At 40.1% G+C, this 18,089-nt stretch overlaps 1 protein-coding gene across 4 annotated transcripts in view; it reads right to left on the minus strand.

Moving 5' to 3' along the window:
• Nucleotides 1-18,089, minus strand: part of STK38 (serine/threonine kinase 38) — a 44,433-nt gene that overhangs the window by 17,496 nt on the left and 8,848 nt on the right. For all 4 annotated transcript variants that reach the window (XR_010835075.1, XR_010835076.1, XM_059076377.2 and 1 more), the window contains exons 3-6: nt 8,154-8,205; nt 7,101-7,223; nt 5,306-5,389; nt 1,073-1,196 (exon numbers count right to left, since the gene is read on the minus strand). Coding sequence is in view for 2 of the 4 variants with exons in the window: in XM_059076377.2 (XP_058932360.1) it covers nt 1,073-1,196; nt 5,306-5,389; nt 7,101-7,223; nt 8,154-8,205 (383 nt within the window). In the remaining 2 variants the exon portion in view is untranslated. The remainder of the gene's footprint in view (nt 1-1,072; nt 1,197-5,305; nt 5,390-7,100; nt 7,224-8,153; nt 8,206-18,089) is intronic.

Consider the following 18,089-nt stretch of genomic DNA (forward strand, 5'->3'; position numbering starts at 1 on the left):
TTATTAAAATGCTCCTTTTTGCCCCCAAACTTGAAAAACATGATTGCCTTATCACTCCTGGCAGCCACGCATTCAATCTGGAGGCACATCAGAGACTCAGGCTGGCTCTAAGTTATCTGTGAGGTCTTAGCGCTGTGGCCCCACCTGTGTGGGCTTGCCCAGATGATCAGAGCTCTTAGGCCAGGTGGTCTATGGCTCTGCAGGCCAGCTCCACCAGGTGCAAAGGGCAGGGTCCAGGAGACAAGAGAGGCTATGGAAGATGGTGCAGGTAAGGTTTGAGGAGACACGTGTCAAGGGGCTGGCTGGTTACTGAACTGGTTCTTACTCCCATTTAAGGACTGGCATCTAAATGTTAAAAAGTTTCTCCTCATTCTATCAGATAGGTTCTTTTCTAGCTTTCATCAGTTGTTAATAAAAAATTATTGATGACCCTAAATCTAAACTAAAGGTTGTCACAAGATCAAATATTACACCACAATTATATTAGTTTTGCTACAGAAGCAAAAAAGAAAGTTTTCTTTCTTTCCTACCAGTGTATTCACAGTTTGTCTGCTCACCGGGAAACAGACTGTGTTCCTCTGTTCTGTGTGTACTTTGGAGCTGTCTCAGAAGATGCACATGCCGAATTACATAAAACTTGAAATCTCAGAAATGAGAAACTGATTGTGGCTACTAATATAGGTAATGAGAAATTCACTTCTTATAAGTTATAGAAAAAAAGTTGAAGCAAAGAATGTAATAGCTTCAATTCTGTCACTTGGGTAACTAATTATACATGATTTGACTGACAGGAGGGCAGGCAAAGCCCCTAGTATTCCTATATATTTAGAAAGGAAAAGATAAGAAAGAAATATCCATCTGAAATCATGAGAATGAAGGAGGTTACTTTTATGGCCCTAAAGCTGTAGAAAGGCACCCCAGCACAGACAGGTTACTGACCTCCTTACAGACCTAAAAAGATACAGAAAGCAACTTTGTGAGCACAATTAAAAGTACAAAGGAGGGTTTATTGATGTGATAGAGAAACCACAAAACAAAAAGGAAAAATGACCTTTCATCGTCAAGTAATTACCTCCGGGCAGGAACTCCATGATTAGGTAGAGGTTTAGCTTATCCTGAAAACTATAGAACATTTTCACAACCCACAAACTGTCTGCCTCCACTAGAATGTCACGCTCCGCACGAATGTGGCCAACCTGGAGGTACACGCATTTGATTAATGACAAGCCTTGCTCTGCTTTATTAGACTGTATATTTGTTTAAACAATTTAAATACTGTTTTGAGTATTAAACTGTGATGATACAAAAGATCTAATTTATGCTTAGGCAAACCTACTAACTCAAAATTGACAACATTTGACTTGAAGGTATTCAGTGATGAAAACTTGAGAGATGAAAGGCTTAAAAAATGGCAAAATCAATGGCTTGAATGCAAAGGGAAACTTTAACACTGCTATAAATGGAACCTTTGATTAGTTAAAATTACCATCCTTTTGCATATCTTTTTGTTCTAATAATGCTTTTTGATAGAAAGAAGTCCCCAAGATGAGACTCTAAACACATCCTCCCTCAGGTCTTCAATGACATCTGCAAAGACAATGACCTGGTTGACAATTCCAGAATACTCTGATGCCACAGCATTCAGTTCACTGCTGTGCACACAGGATGTGCTCAATCAGTTCCTACTGAACTTAAATATAAGAACACTTAAGAAAAGTTGTAGATTCAAATTTATGACCTTGCCGTTTTCTATTTTTACTGAAATCTCTAGCTAGGAAGACCAAGTTGCCAAAGGTTTGGGAGAATTACTTCATTAATTTATTATTATCAAGTTTACCTTACCTACTTTAAGTATGTAATAGTAATCAAAACACTGCTGCATATTATCAAGTCGCACCCCCTCTCCTCTTATATAAGCGTCATAAGATGCAAAACTGGGTTGAATCAGGTCTAAATTTATTAAGACACAGTCCAAGCCTTGAATAGAGGTTTTGACCTTAACGTATATTCCAGGGCTGGACCTCCTAGAATATGTTCAGAGAGAGGTAAAGATATACCAAGTTCACAAACCGGCACTTCTATTGGCAAACTCAGCCCATGGTTTTTGTTTTGAGACAATGTGCTGTATGCTTGTTTGTTTTACTGGGATGTCTTTACCAAAGACACAGATCCCAGCCCTCTCTCCTGTCTTACACCTAACCTGCCTCATTCTTCCATGCTAACTCCCACAGGCCTAAAAGCATTTGAGTTTTCAGTTTCTACTAAAATTGTTCTTTAGGAAATTTTAAAATAAATTCAATGTCTTAAAACTGGGGTCCCCAGTACCAGTCTGCAGCCTGTTAGGAACCGGGCCACACAGCAATAGGCAAGCAAGCGAAGCTTCATCTGCGGCTCCCCATCACTCCCCATCGCTTGCATTACCACCTGAACCATCCCACCTCCCCGCGTCAGTCCATGGAAAAACTGTCTGCCACGAAACCAGTCCCTGGTGCCAAAAAGGTTGGGGACCACTGTCTTAGAAAATTTACATTTTTACATCTCTACTTATGGTATGAGGGTGGGAAAAAATGGAAGAAGATAAGGGTGATAAGGAACAGTGCTATAAAATCATGAAGAATGGGCTTCCCTGGTGGCGCAGTGGTTGAGAGTCCGCCTGCCGATGCAGGGGACGTGGGTTCGTGCCCCGGTCCGGGAAGATCCCACATGCTGCGGAGCGGGTAGGCCCATGAGCCATGGCTGCTGAGCCTGCGCGTCCAGAGCCTGTGTTCCGCAATGGGAGAGGCCACAACAGTGAGAGGCCCGCGTAACGCAAAAAAAAAAAAAAAAAAAAAAAAAAAAAAGAATCATGAAGAAGCCAAGTAATGCTTTGAGGAAATGCTCATGCCACTTGCTAAAATGCAGCTCGGGCTGTGACCCAGTCAATTACTACACGAAGACCATACACGGTAGCATTCGCCCACCTCTGCTTCCCTTGTCTCTTGTTAAAGCCTCTAGCTACTGCAGGGATGTACGGAAAAGAACAGACACTACCACTGCCACTTGTCACTCGCCTTAGAGGGCAGGATGGTGACTGCAACATTCTCAGTTTGTCACACGGAAAGCTATAGGTACTGTGACCACACCTTGCCCTTCTCTCCTCGGGCTGAGACAGCAGCTAAGAACCTCAATATCTAGGGGTGGAGTCAGGTGATTTTAGGGGAGGGGAGGGAAGAGCCAGAGGTGCAATTCACACCAGAGGTTCCCTTTCCCCTGTCCAGAGGTTCCCTTTCCCCTGTTCCATAAATATTGAATGGGGTGGGGGAATCACACGCTAGCTGCTACCCTGGGCACTAGGAAAGCAGAGATGAAAGTCAGTCTTTGGTTCCATCCTAACACTATACTGGCATCACAACTGGAGGTTTTCCTTTTGCACTGGAAGAGAAACATGAAGAGACTAGCTACATGCTAGTCTTTTATCCTTTCAAATTTATTTTCCAGGTAGCAGAAATGTCCATCTTGTGGGACAGAATAACAACTGGAACTCTTAGTGGGTAGCTGTAATTCCTGCTCAGTTTTGTAATAGCAAGCAAAAAGTTTTCCTCTGGATAAGCCACCTATACCTACAAAAAGTTAGGCTCTAAATCTATACTTTGTCAGCGCCACCCAGAAGTGATGGATTTGCCCCACAAAGCTGCTGCATGCTTCCTCAAGACGGCTGACCCAGGTAGAGTCTGTGGCCAGAAACTTTAATTGGACCACACTGAGATCAAACTTGAAGAGCTGAGTCCATCAGCAAGGTGAGCTACTAATTTTAAAATCTTAATTTTAAACATTAAAATTTTTAACAGGACATGTCCTTTATTTTCATGTAGAAAATTTTTAGAAACTGATTTTGAAGAAGGTACAGTACTTGAGCAAATGTTTTTACACAATATGTTTGGATCATCCTGTTACCACTTCTGTTACCTCTGGCACATATGAAGGATTAATAAGTCAAACTCATGATGTGTACTTCTCTTTACGATTTTACTCTGAATGCTAATCATTTGATAAAGGACGATTTTGAGTCTTGCTTAAAACTATAGGAAATATATCTTGTAAAAATAGAATTTACTTGTGAAATACAAAATATACTGACTAATCAATACAGCCTTACATTTTCCTTTTCAAGATTAACTGAAACTCTTTCAATGCCTATACCCATATCACACACTAATTTTTAGATATATATTAATAGGGCTAGTGTGCATTTTGAATAAGGTTGGTGTTAGCATAAACTATATTGTCTGAAGATATACTGCCAGGGTATTTGATACTCTTGATCAAAATTCCTGGGAGGCTAAAGCTTCTGGGTAATATTGGAAAATTAAAGAGAAAATTAAAATCCCAAATTTTGAGCTGGCTTTTAATGAAGGGCAGAGAAGCCTTGGTGATTATACCTCCTCTCGAGCAGCAGGAAGGACTGGGTGTGGGGCTGGCCTCCATCCCAGCTCTTAGGCTCTGTATCCAGAGCTGTCCTTTCCATGGGATCTCTCTGCCCTCCTGTAGCAACTGGTATTCTACAGGATATTTGCAGGTGTCACCCATTACAATCTGTTCTTAAGCAACCTGCTAAATTAAACTAGATTTATAGAAAGTCTGCATTCTCATTTTTAATGTATTGTCCAATATTTAAAATCTTAGTTATTCTACATGAAGTACTTAATGCATCTTATAAATCTATTTGCAAAGTAGGTTTGAGGTTTTAGAAAGTATTCTTAATCATTAAAGGAGAAGCTGCATTGCTCTGTCGTTTGCATTATATTTTTTCAAATGCATTCCAAAAGAAGACTGGTCTTAGGTAGTGATGAGCCACTGCGAAGACCCAACTTTGGTTTGCATGTACAGAATGAAGCATGGTAAGACACATTTTAGATCGCAAATTCTAAATTCTAATTCCTAAGCCTCAGTTCCAAGGTGTATATATAACTTCTATCTCTCAGCATTCAGTAAGGAACATGCTACCACAGTAAGAAAGACCTCAAAAAAAGGCTCCTGATGACAAGGACAGCTTGTGATCAACTGGGGGACACAAATATCAGATATTTCTCTAGTAGGTTTTCAACTTTTAAAAGTCTGCACATAATGTATAGGCATTATTTGTACTTTTAAAATATATGTAACTCCTTATGGGAAGAAAGAAAAGTAATATTACATGTATATTCATACATGACAGGGCTAAAGAAAACTAAAATAGGAATATACACTTCAATTAAGCAAAAAGAACAGTTCTAGGAGACAAAAATTCATAAGCTGACTAAAATCGCTGCTTCAATTGTGCTTTTACCTGTTCTTTTTCAAGCATATCTGCTTTACGGAGTATTTTCATTGCATACACATGCCCTGTATCTTTCTTCTGAACAAGCCGCACCTAAAAGTTATAAAGAAATGCCAAAAGTTCAAAATGCCAAGCTAATGCTTTCATGTGTTATAGGAAGTAATATTTAAACTGGAAAAGTACTGCAATTTTTATATAAGCAACTAGCAGTAACAAAGCAGAAGAAAATGCTTTTCAATATTCCAAAATGGATATATTACACACAGTGAAGTCAGTGCTGGAAACAGCCTCAAATATCTCCACATCTGAACAGCTCTGGCTCCCTAGTTGAACAAATCAATCTAATTTTAACCCCTCACTGTGGGAATTCCCTGGCGATCCAGTGGTTAAGACTCGGCGCTTTCACTGCCAAGGGCCTGGGTTCAAATCCTAGTCGGGGAACTAAGATCCCGAAAGCCACGTGGCGTGGCCAAAAAGAAAAAAAACAAACCCTCACTCTGGAACTTAAGGACTCATTAAACCCATGGCACATGTCAAGCAGTCAGCTCAGAAAACCTAAGGAAATGATTACAACAATGTTTAAAACAATAGCAAAAACTCAGGTATAGAAAAAAAAAATGCCTGGAAGAATTAAGAGGATAATAGCATAATTAGAAAAATAATAGCATTAATAGCATAATCAGGGAAGTAGGGTTTTCTGCAGTTCTTTCTCTTTTCCATTTTTTTTTTAGAGACAACAGACAATTTATGATGAAAAGAAAATAAATGGTCTGCAAACCCAAACAAAACTTCTTGGAAATTTCCTGCACATGCTCCCCGTCTTCCCCCAAGATATGTATGTTTTCTTCTCCCTGCACCATTCCTTATGTTCTCCTCGAGTCCCACGTCCCCTCCTCACTGAACAGAGAGCTCTTTTAGAGGTGGTCCTGTACCTTTCCCTCTCTCAAGGGGCCAACAGTGATTATGAACAATGAGGGATCAATTTAATCTTTCACCTGTGCCTTTGAATATGTACTCACATTTCCCCTAGGTACTGGTTTTTAATACTATGCTGCTCCTTTTATACAATGATAATGAAACTAATACATCAGTAGGTCATCCACTTTGGGCATTTTCCATGAATGGAGATGATCTTGCATGGGCTCATTCAAACCCTCCCCAACAGACTGCTCTTGTGACCAAGCAGGATGCACATGCAAGACCAGCTGGGACAAAGTTGCAAATGCTTTCACTCTATACCACCATTAACATAACTTATTTCTATAAATTCTGTCACCTAGGGCCATCTTAGAGCTGTACCAATCTGGCGGGAAGAAATAAAGGGTGGAGATATGCTGTGAGTTTGCTCCTGTAGAGGCAGTGTAATGCGAAAAGCAAGACCTTCAAGATCAGGAAGACCTAGGCCCCACTTCTGGTACCACTGCTCAATGGTTATGTGATGCTGGAACATTACATATCCCCTCGGAGTCTTAATCTCATTGTGTATAAAATGAGTTACTGTCATGATTACAGGAGAGAAGCACTCAGTAAATAATAAATATTGATTTCTTTCTACCTTTCAACTCTCCCTCTAGATCAATACTTAAAGCATCAACATCATCTCTGGAAAAGCAGAGAACAACCAGATCCCTGGGACAGTGGAGAGGGGAAGAAAAAGAAGATAGAACACTTAAGATGTGGGGCTGGCATGCTTGACCCACGCACTCCATACTTCAGTTATATCAAGAATCATGAGCTCATGGTGTTAGAAGCTTTGAAGTTCTGTGGTATTTCTGTATTTGACAAGTCGCTGTGGTTTTTTTACCTCACCAAATGCTCCTCTGCCTATTACTTTTAAGGACTCAAAATCTTCCAATCCAAGTCTTGTTCTCTTCAAACGAAGAAACTCTGTTTCCTTCCGAGCATGTGCTGATCTCCTGAGTCGTTTCTATAATGTTTAAATAAAGAGGGAGAGAGGTGGGAAGGGGAGGAGTTGGAACTCTGAAACTCTGCAACAAAGTCGTATTTGTGGTTTAACCCACCTGCGAAGCAGGGCCACGCCAGACTAAGCATCATCTGTTCACACATGAAAGCACCACAGAATGACCCTTACAAGATCACTCCTCCCTTCCCAGGCCTTCAGATACAATAACCAAGCCATACTGAACAGACAGTGCCTCCTCTGAGGGCTCTGACTAACCTACATCAACAATCGACTTTTCTAAGGCTTCTAATGAAGGAAGGATAAACAACCAACATTTTCCTTTAACCCTCCTTATATAAAAGTGTGGTTTTTTAATTTCCCTCTGGATTTTCTTTACACATTTGGTTCATTTTATGCATTAACTTTCTACTGTTCCTACAAGTCTTGGGTATTTTTCACCATTTTCCTGGGTTCTATGATTCATTCCTCTTTTTGAAAGCATTTCCACTGCCACTTCAGTTCCTTACATGGTTTCAAGTTAACTATATTTTCTGCCACATCTGTGGGCATTGGAGGGAAGGGCTGATTTGAGAGAGATTTTGCCTTGACAAAGATTTTAGAAATTTGCCCCACTTCTATGGAGGCTTTTCAGTGAATTAAAAATGCTATAATTTGCTTTTTTAAATTTTAATTTTATTTCATCTCTTCCTTTTCTTGGAGTTCTAAAGCTAATTAATTTATTACAACAGAGCCTAAAGAAGTCATCCTCTCCTGGTACTTAATAATTAACTTCTCCCTCTGCATGAGTACCCAAATCCAGAAGCACACCAGCCCTCATAATTTCCTGTTATTGAGTCAAAACCATTCCCTTGTGCACCAAGGCTAACAACTTGCTGGATAAGATATGATCTGCCGTCCTGGGTTCCAAGGAAAATTTTTTTCAATATTAATTACCTCTTCATCTTTTAGGCCTTCTTCTTCCATCACTTTTTCTAACTTCTTTTGTCTAAAAATAAAGACATATGAAATAACATTTGAATGATAACATTCCGTTATCTATATGCAAACAATTTTTTTTTACTGATAAAAACAGGTAAATCACAAAATGCTTCATTAAAACAACAAATTACAGTTATTAAGACAAATGAAAAGATTCTCACCCTTTGTCAGTTCTACATTTTGACAAAAATTGTATGTTAATGCAACAAAGAATCTTATTTCAAAATGAAAACTTCTCTTTTTTGGGGGGTAACATTTCCTCCTTAACAAACCACAAACAGCTGGTGTTTGATAACCTCTTCTATCAGGGTGTTTCTCTCCTTGTCCCTGACTGAAATCTACTTCCCTTACTTTCACATCTTCCTCCTCCCCCTGCCACAAGCAAAGAGTAATAACAACAAAGATAAACACAGAATTTGGAGATTAAGGGGGGAAATGTTCAAAAAAGGTGACTGGCACTGCTGTTAAATCTTAAGACTCAAAGCCATCATGGCATGGCCAAAACAAAAAACAAAACAAGAAAACAAAAATCTTAAGACTCTAAGTCCTTAGAGTACTGAACTTTAGAAACTGCATCCAAGAATGTTTTTGATCTATATTCTCATACTAATTTGATAAAACTAAAAGAAACAAGTAAAACTTCCTTACAACCAATTCCACACAACTTTTATATATTTGGCATAATAAACGAAAGCACATGGGCTGGAATCTCCTCTATCACTTATTAGCATTCCAGACAACAGGCAAGCTGAGCAGAGCAGGGAAGAACAGAAGTACAAGGTACACAAAGCAACAGCCCGTGGTCTAGTGCAGCTGAGGCACACACAACTTGGAATGCCACACTAAGAAGGTTGGCTCTTAGTCTGTAGACCTCAGAGCCATCAGAGGCTTGTGCACAAAGGAGTGGTGTGATGAGGTTTCTATTTCAGAATGGCAGCCCAAAGTAATGAGCTGATGGACTGGCAGGGAAAGCAACTGACAAAGACGGAGGCAAACTGGAAGCTATCGTGAGTCAGACGGACAGTAAATACCTGGAACTAGGGCTGGAAACCTAGAATGAAGTGAACAGAGCTACTGCAAAGATGACCAACTGGCAGGAGGAGTCAAGGGAACAGTCTTAGAATTTCTTGTGTGGGAGGATAATGATGCCACTAACCAAGACAGGAAACCCAGAGAGAGGAACATGGGAAGATAATGAGTTTTATTTTAGTCAATGAGTATTAATTACTATAATAGTATTGAGTTAAAAGGAATATTTTTATTTTATTATATTTAATTACTGTTAGAAATCATATTACAGTACAAATCCACAGGCTGAGATGATAAACAAGAATTTGTGTCCAAACTCCCAGGAAGTGAAAAGATCTACTCTGACCATGACGGGAAGAAGAAAGCATCTGCATGGCTCCCAGTCTGCCCACTTTTCTTCTCCTAGTTCCCAGAATATTTTGGGATATGCATCTATGTGTGCATATGTATTGGAGGGAGAAGGCTGTACTACTGGCAATTTCAGGAGTGAAAATTAATTCCATTTCCATGGTTAAATAGTTGAAGTAGGGAAGAATAAGAAGAGTCAATGCATGGCAAGAACTATAAGAACTCAACCATGGTCAGCTCTTTTTGTGCCTTGAGTATCAAACACCGTCATACTTTCTAACTATATATTCTTTGAATGACCACACCAGACTGTGACAGTAGTCCAATGTGCTATCACACAATGTGTGTCACAGAGACGGCCCAAATTTTAAAACTAAACTGGACAGTATTCTACAGCTCTGTTGCAAGTGTAATTAAACTGGTCTCAGTAGATAACCTGCCTGAAAGTAAAGTTAACAGAATCAGAATCAACACCTTGAACACAATCAGATTCTTTTTTTTTTCCTGGCCGTGCCACGCAACTTATGAGATGTGAGATCTTAGTCCCCTGACCAGGGATTGAACCCAGGGCCTCAGGCAGTGAGAGCTCGGAGTCCTAACCACTGGAGTGCCAGGGAATTCCCCTCAGATTCTTTCATTAGAGAAAGTATCCAGAAAAAGCCTCTATCACGCAAAACTATCCATGGTAATGATTTATTGGGACCAAGCAACAAAGATCTTGAAGACGCAAAAATGGCAAACACAGTGACATCTTACAAAAGGCTTACAAGTGACATCCCCTGTAAGACAATACCAAGGAATTACTAACTTTATTAGACTCACGTTGGCATTGTGATGACAAGAAAAACGGCCATATTTTTGGAGATGCATACTGAAGTACGTAGGATTGAAATGACAGATGTTTGAAATTTGCTTTAAAACACAACAGCAGGGCTTCCCTGGTGGCGCAGTGGTTGAGAATCCGCCTGCCGATGCAGGGGACACGGGTTCGTGCCCCGGTCCGGGAAGATGGCTGGGCCCGTGAGCCATGGCCACTGAGCCTGCGCGTCCGGAGCCTGTGCTCCGCAATGGGAGAGGACACAACAGTGAGAGACCTGCGTACCACAAAAAAAACCACAAAAAACAAAAAAAACCACAATAGCAAGGGGCTTCCCTGTTGGCACAGTGGTTGAGAGTCCGCCTGCCAATGCAGAGGACACGGGTTCGTGCCCTAGTCTGGGAGTATCCCACGTGCCACACAGCGGCTGGGCCCGTGAGCCATGGCTGCTGAGCCTGCGCGTCCGGAGCCTGTGTTCCGCAATGGGAGAGGCCACAGCGGTGAGAGGCCTGCGTACCGTAAAAAATAGTAACAACAACAACAACACAATAGCAAGAAAGAATAAAATGGAATAAATGAAACAAATTTAGCAAAGTCTTGATAATTACTGAATCTGAGGGATGACTATATGCGGGCTCATTGTATTAGTCTTTCTAAGTGTGCATTTAAAAATGCCCACAATGATTAAGAAAGGCAGGCCCCTCCACCACATGTCTCTGGTCACAGGGCCCGGCTAGCTAAGGCTCCAGCATTTGATGAGGCCTCTTCAGCTCAACTCCAGTGTTCCAAACCAGAACCCTGGGAGGGAGAGGCACTTTCCCACACAGAGGCCACACCCAACCCCACCCAGCAAGGCTTCGGTGAGCTCCATTTATTATCGTGTGAGATCATTTCCCACATGAGATGGTAAGTTCTTTTGAAGGCAGGGACCACATCTGAATCCTCCTTCTCCACTAAGAATAATTCTTTGTACACAGCAACTTTTTAAGATGTATGTTGCTAAATTTTAAAAAAAAAAGAAAGAAAGAAAGAAAAAACACAGACCTACTAGAGCATGGACTTGAAGATATGGGGAGGGGGAAGGGTAAGCTGTGATGATGTGAGAGAGTGGCAGGGACATATACACACTACCAAATGTAAATTAGATAGCTAGTGGGAAGCTGCAGCATAGCACAGGGAGTTCACCTCTGTGCTTTGTGACCACCTAGAGGGGTGGGACTGGGAGGGTGTGAGGGAGGGTGACACAAGAGGGAAGAGTTATGGGAACATATGTATATGTATAACTGATTCACTTTGTTGTAAAGGAGAAACTAACACACTATTGTAAAACAGTTATACTCAAATAAGGATGTTAAAAAAAAAAGTCGGAAACATGTCACAATGTACACACACATTCATGACTTCTTTTATTTTTTATTTATTTATTTATTTATTTTTGTGATATGCGGGCCTCTCACTGTTGTGGCCTCTCCCGTTGCGAAGAACAGGCTCTGGACGCACAGGCTCAGCGGCCATGGCTCACGGGCCCACCTGCTCCGCGGCATGTGGGATCTTCCCGGACCGGGGCACGAACCCGTGTCCCCTGAATCGGCAGGCGGATTCTCAACCACTGCGCCACCAGGGAAGCCCCCATGACTTCTTTTAATTAGCCCCCTTTACTACACCTAATTTTTTTTTTTTTTTTTACAATAATGCTTCCACTTTATTATACAACCATATCACGACATACCCTTAACCATAAGCACCCTGATGGCTGGGACCATATCCCCATTTGTCTACTTCAAACACCGGGCACAGTAACACACACCCTCATAGAAGCTGGAGAGATACTAGCTAAACAATGAGATTATCAACGAGCTGTAAAGGACTTATACCATCAAAGATTAGAATAGTAAGCAAACAAGAATCATTCCTGTGAACATGAAATTTTGAGTACTTGGGTGCAACCAAAAACAGTCCCCAACCTGAAAAATCCAAAACCCAAGTTATTAAATAAATGAAAATTATAGTCACTCTTACAGAACATAGCACAAATCTGAGCTCAGAATTATAACATCCTTTACAAAACAAACATGGAAAGTATCTGAACTAAGTTTTGAAGAATTTATATAGATCAAAGTCACCGAAAAACCTGATGAAGAGAGTAGAAACAAACTGCTCTTTCCTTCCCTACTATAAAAAAAAATTTATTTTTAAGGCTGTCTGGGTATTTTGCAAATGAGTAATGAAAGCAGTTTGCTTAATAAGTGCATAAACTTGAAAAAAAATTCCTTGAGTTCCATGAGTTTTCTATGCAATTACCTAAGTGGCTGGGACAAATGGTGGACTCTTTACTTTTCTTTATTTTTAAATTGGATCATATGCCCCAAAGGGTTATTTCTAAGAATAACTGATTTGCTTGAGACAAAGTAAAAAAAAAAAAAAAAAAAAAATTACATGAGGTTTTTCCTTCTCAGGATATTAGCTGTGTAAATTACTATTCATAAATAAAGGTCAGACAGCATTACAGTTTAAGTTTTCCATCTATTTATCCAAGTCCTGGGATAAAAACTGATTTTAACCTCAGGGTCCATCATTTTCACCTAAGTGGCTATTCACTCTTCCTGTAGACAATCTTTGCAGATCACTTGGTAACTTTCTGCTCCTCCTCTGAACTCAGCATTTATTACATGTATAAACATTTTGGTATTTCTTAACTTCTCATGTTGTGGAAGAGGCTGAGACCCCGGTCCTCATCTTAACTGTGAGGTGGCCGTGCGGGCAAGCCGGGTCACTTCCTGGCTCATTGCGCTCCTAACTGGTGAAGTTAAAACTTGGTCTAGAGGGGTTGGCAAACTACAGCCTGTGGCTGCTGGTTTTTGTGTAGCCCTTGAACTAAGAATGGTTTTTACATTTTCCAAAGGGTTGTAAAAAAAAAAAAAAAACAAAACAGAAGAACATGCAACAGAGACACAAAGCCTAAAATGTTTACCCTTTGCTAGTCTTTTACAGAAGTTTTTTATGTGGCCCCTTAAATTGCAAGAACCAAGAACTGTTACTTTGCTTGGTTAATACGCTATCTAGTAAGCACTAGTTCTGTGCTGTGGGGGATATAAAAATCTAGTAGTCCTGGCCCTGCCGTCTAGGTGATAGACCCTAATCCTGCCTTCCCCTCCTCCGATTCCACTGGCCCAGCTTCCCCTGGGTCCTGACTGGGCACCGGGCAGCAGTCTCCAGCCACCGCTTCTCTTCTCCTTTCCCTCAGTGTCTGTTCAAAAGCCCTCAGTGGTGTCTGCTCAGAGGCTTTTTCTGATTAGGTACTACACCTAATTTAGACTCGCCTCCAAGCACAGCTTGATTCAGAGGCAGCAGGAATGGGAGAAAAAGGCTAGTCAACTCTACAAGCAAGTTGAGTAGACAATATTTCTAATTTCTGCTGATGACACACTTAAAATAGTCAGGAAAAATGGTTTAGAAATAAACAGTGGGTATCTCCATGATCAAAACTGAATTCTCAAGAAATACCCTAAAAATGAATATTACACAAAATTTTAAAAATCTCAACAAATTACTTTGGTTTGACTGATACCTAGTCAGTGAATATCATTAGATAAGTCGAGACTTAACCATTTCTGGAGCCCAAATAAAACTGACACTTGTTCACTAGTAATAATCACACATTGCAACTCAGTATCAGATCAGATTAAAAGCAAACAGGAAAACCTGGGTAAGAATATGGAAGAGAAGTAGTAGAAAATGCTGGTTCTCAGAGGGTAAAAAGCAGGATAGTGATCTGCCAATCAATGTTTTTCTTTTTTTTTTTTTAATTTTTAATTTTTGATACAATTTTGAAAGCTTACAATCCATTTACAGTTATTACAAAATATTAGCTATATTCCCAATATTGTACGATATATCCTTGTAGCCTATCTTACACCCAATAGTTCATACCTCCCACTCCCCTCCCCATACTGCCCCCCCTTACTGGTAACCACTAGTTTGTTCTCTATATCTGTGAGTCTGCTTCTTTTTTTGTGTGTGTAATTTTATTTATTTTTGGCTGCATTGGGTCTTCGTTGCTGCACGTGGGCTTCCTCTAGTTGTGGCAAGTGGGGGCTACTCTTCGTTGCGGTGCACGGGCTTCTCATTGCAGTGCCTTCTCCTTGTTGCAGAGTACGGGCTCTAGGCACATGGGCTTCAGTAGTTGTAGCACGTGGGCTCAGTAGTTGTGCACAGGCTTAGCTGTTCTGTGGCATGTGGGATCTTCTTGGACCAGGGATCAAACCTGGGTCCCCTGCATTGGCAGGTGGATTCTTAACCATTGTGCCAGGGAAGTCCTCTTTTTTTGTTGTATTCACTGGTTTGTGGTATTTTTTAGATTCCACATATAAATGATATCATACAGTATTTTTCTTTCTCTGACTTTTTTCATTTAGCATAATGCCTTCTAAGTCCATCCATGTTGCTGCAAATGGCAGAATTTCATACTTGTTTATGGCTGAGTACTATTCCATTCTGTGTGTATGTATATATGTACATAAACCACATCTTCTTCATCCATTCATCTGTTGATGGACACTTAGGTTGCTTCCATATCTTGACAATTGTAAATAATGCTGCCATGAACACTGGGGTGCATGTAACTTCTTAAATTAGTGACTTTGGGGTTTTTTTTTCAGATATACCCAGGAGTAGAATTGCTGGGTCATATGGTAGTTCTATTTTTAGCTTTTTGAGAAACCTCCATACTGTTTTCCACAGTGGCTGCATCAATTTACATTCCCACAGACAGCCTATGAGGGTTCCCTTTGCTCCACATCTTCACCGACATTTGTTATTTGTATTCTTTTTGATGACAGCTATTCTGACAGGTGTGAGCTGATATTGTGGTTGTGATTTGCATTTCTCTGATGATTAGCTATGTTGAGCACCTTTTCATGTGCCTGTTGGCCATCTGCATTTCCTCTTTCAGGCAGTCTGTTCAGTTCTTCTGCCCATTTAATTGTGTTGTTTGATTTTCTGATGTTGAATTATATGAGTTGTTTATATACTGTTTTTCCTTTTTAATTTTTTAATTTTCTAGGGGTGATAAAACCTGAAATAAAATAGTCTTATCAAATTGTATCAACAAACTCAAGACCAAGTATCAACTCATGTCCAAAAAAGAGGGCACTAGAGAAATGCAAAAAATACAGTGAGATATCTCACAACAGTCAGAATGGCCATCATCAAAAAATCTACAAACAAGAAATGCTGGAGAGGTTGTGGAGAAAAGAGAACCCTCCTACACCACTGGTGGGAATGTAAATTGGTACAACCATTATGGAGAACAGTATGGAGGGTCCTTAAAAAACTAAATATAGAACTACCATATGATCCAGCAATCCTACTCCTAGGCATATATCCAGAGAAAACCATAATTCGAAAAGATACATGCACCCCAATGTTCACTGCAGCACTATTTACAGTAGCCAAGACACGGAAGCAACCTAAATGTCCACTGACAGAGGAATGGATAAAGAAGATGTGGTATATAAATATACAATGGAATATTACTCAGCCATAAAAAAAATAATAATGCCATTTGTAGCAACTAGGATGGACCTGGAGATTATCATGCTAAGTGAAGTCAGTCAGAGAAAGACAAACATCATATGGTATCACATGTGGCATCTAATTTAAAAAATGATACAAAAATGGGCTTCCCTGGTGGCGCAGTGGTTGAGAATCCGCCTGCCGATGCAGGAGACACGGGTTCGTGCCCTGGTCCGGGAAGATCCCACATGCCACGGAGCAACTAAGCCCGTGAGCCATGGCCGCTGAGCCTGCGCGTCCGGAGCCTGTGCTCCGCAACGGGAGAGGCCACAACAGTGAGAGGCCCGCATACCGCAAAAAAAAAAAAAAAAAATGATACAAAAAAAAAATGATACAAATGAACTTACTTACAAAAACAGAAATGGACTCACAGATCTTGAAATCAAACTTATGGTTACCAAAGGGGATACATGGGGGGAAGTGAAAAATCAGGATATTGGGATTAACATATATACACTACTATATATAAAATAGATAACTAACAAGTACCTACTGTATAGCACAGGGAACTCTACTCAACATTCTGTAATAACTTATATGGGAAAAGAACCAGAAAAAGAATGGATATATATATGTATAACTAATTCACTCTGCTGTACACCTGAAACTAACACAACATTGTAAATCAACTATACTCCAATAAAAATTTTGAAAAATAAAAAACAAAACAGCAACAAAAAAGAGGGCACTAAAAAGATTAACAAGGAAATACTAATTCTGAAAAGTTCAAAGTATCTACTGTTTTTTTTAAATGAAAAATAATGGTGATTTGATAACAAAAATTACAAAAACATTCTAATCCTCTTAAATGTCTAACATTCTCTTTTTACTGTCTTTTGATTAATTTGGTCTTCAAGAAAAGAAAAACCATGAAAGCTTTTGGAAGGTCGTTCCATCTCGAGAATCCAAAACAAAAAAAGTACTGATTTCAACCCATTTATGAGGTGCAATCTTAGTGTAAATCAAAATATAACTTACTAACAAAGTAAATAAAACCATGTATCATCTTGTTCCTGGAGATTGTGATACATATCAATGATGCACCACAGGGCAGAGCCAGCAGGATTAAAAACCAACTGACTGGGCTTCCCTTCTGACACAGTGGTCAGAATCCATCTGCCAATGCAGGGGACGCAGGTTCGAGCCTTGGTACAGGAAGACCCCACATGCCTCAGAGCAACGAAGCCCATGTGCCACAACTACTGAGCCTGCGCTCTAGAGCCCGTGAGACACAACTACTGAGCCTGCGAGCCACAACTACTGAAGCCCACACGCCTAGAGCCCGTGCTCTGCAACAAGAGAAGCCACTGCAATAAGAAGCCCACGCACCACAATGAAGAGTAGCTAGCCCCGGCTCGCCGCAACTAGAGAAAGCCCGCGCGCAGCAACAAAGACCCAACACAGCCAAAAATTAATTAATTAATTAATTTTTTTAAAAAAACAAACAAACTATTATCAAATAAGACAAGTAACTTAATCAGAACTCATAAGCATTTGCTTTGTAACTGCAATATCAGAAGCTCTGATTTCAAGAGAGTGGTTGTATTTGAAAATAACCATCTCCAACAGGTTTCACATTCCTAGAGATAGAGTGTGCAAATTTATTTTTGTATTCCCCATGATCCTAACAAAGAGCACTGTATAGGCTCTTGTTTGTCCCAGTGAACAACAGCTAGCCACCATCAGGTATAAAGTATCTTGCTATTCTGTATAGAGAAGCTGCATATTTAAGGTCAAGTCATATATCCCATTTAAATTATGATCTACACCCTCCTGCAGAAAGCTGTTGCAAAAAATCCTTATCCAAACGTTAGCGCACTGAATCCAGCAACACAGAAAGAGAATAATGCATTATGACCAAGAGGGTTTACCCTGAGAATGGAAGGTTAGTTTAACATTCAAAAATCAGTCCATGTAATTCACCACAGTTGAGAGAATAAAGTAGAAAAAGCAGTATGATCATTTCAAAGATGCAGAAAAAGCATTTGACAAAATTCAACATCCACTCATTATAAAAACTCAGTCTCATAGGAACATAAGGAAACTTCCCCAACCTATGAGGAGCATCTTTGAAAAAGCTAAATTAACATCACAACTAACAGTGAAATAGTGCTTTCTCCCTT

This window comes from Kogia breviceps, chromosome 10 (genome assembly GCF_026419965.1).
Source record: "Kogia breviceps isolate mKogBre1 chromosome 10, mKogBre1 haplotype 1, whole genome shotgun sequence".
Taxonomy (NCBI): domain Eukaryota; kingdom Metazoa; phylum Chordata; class Mammalia; order Artiodactyla; family Physeteridae; genus Kogia; species Kogia breviceps.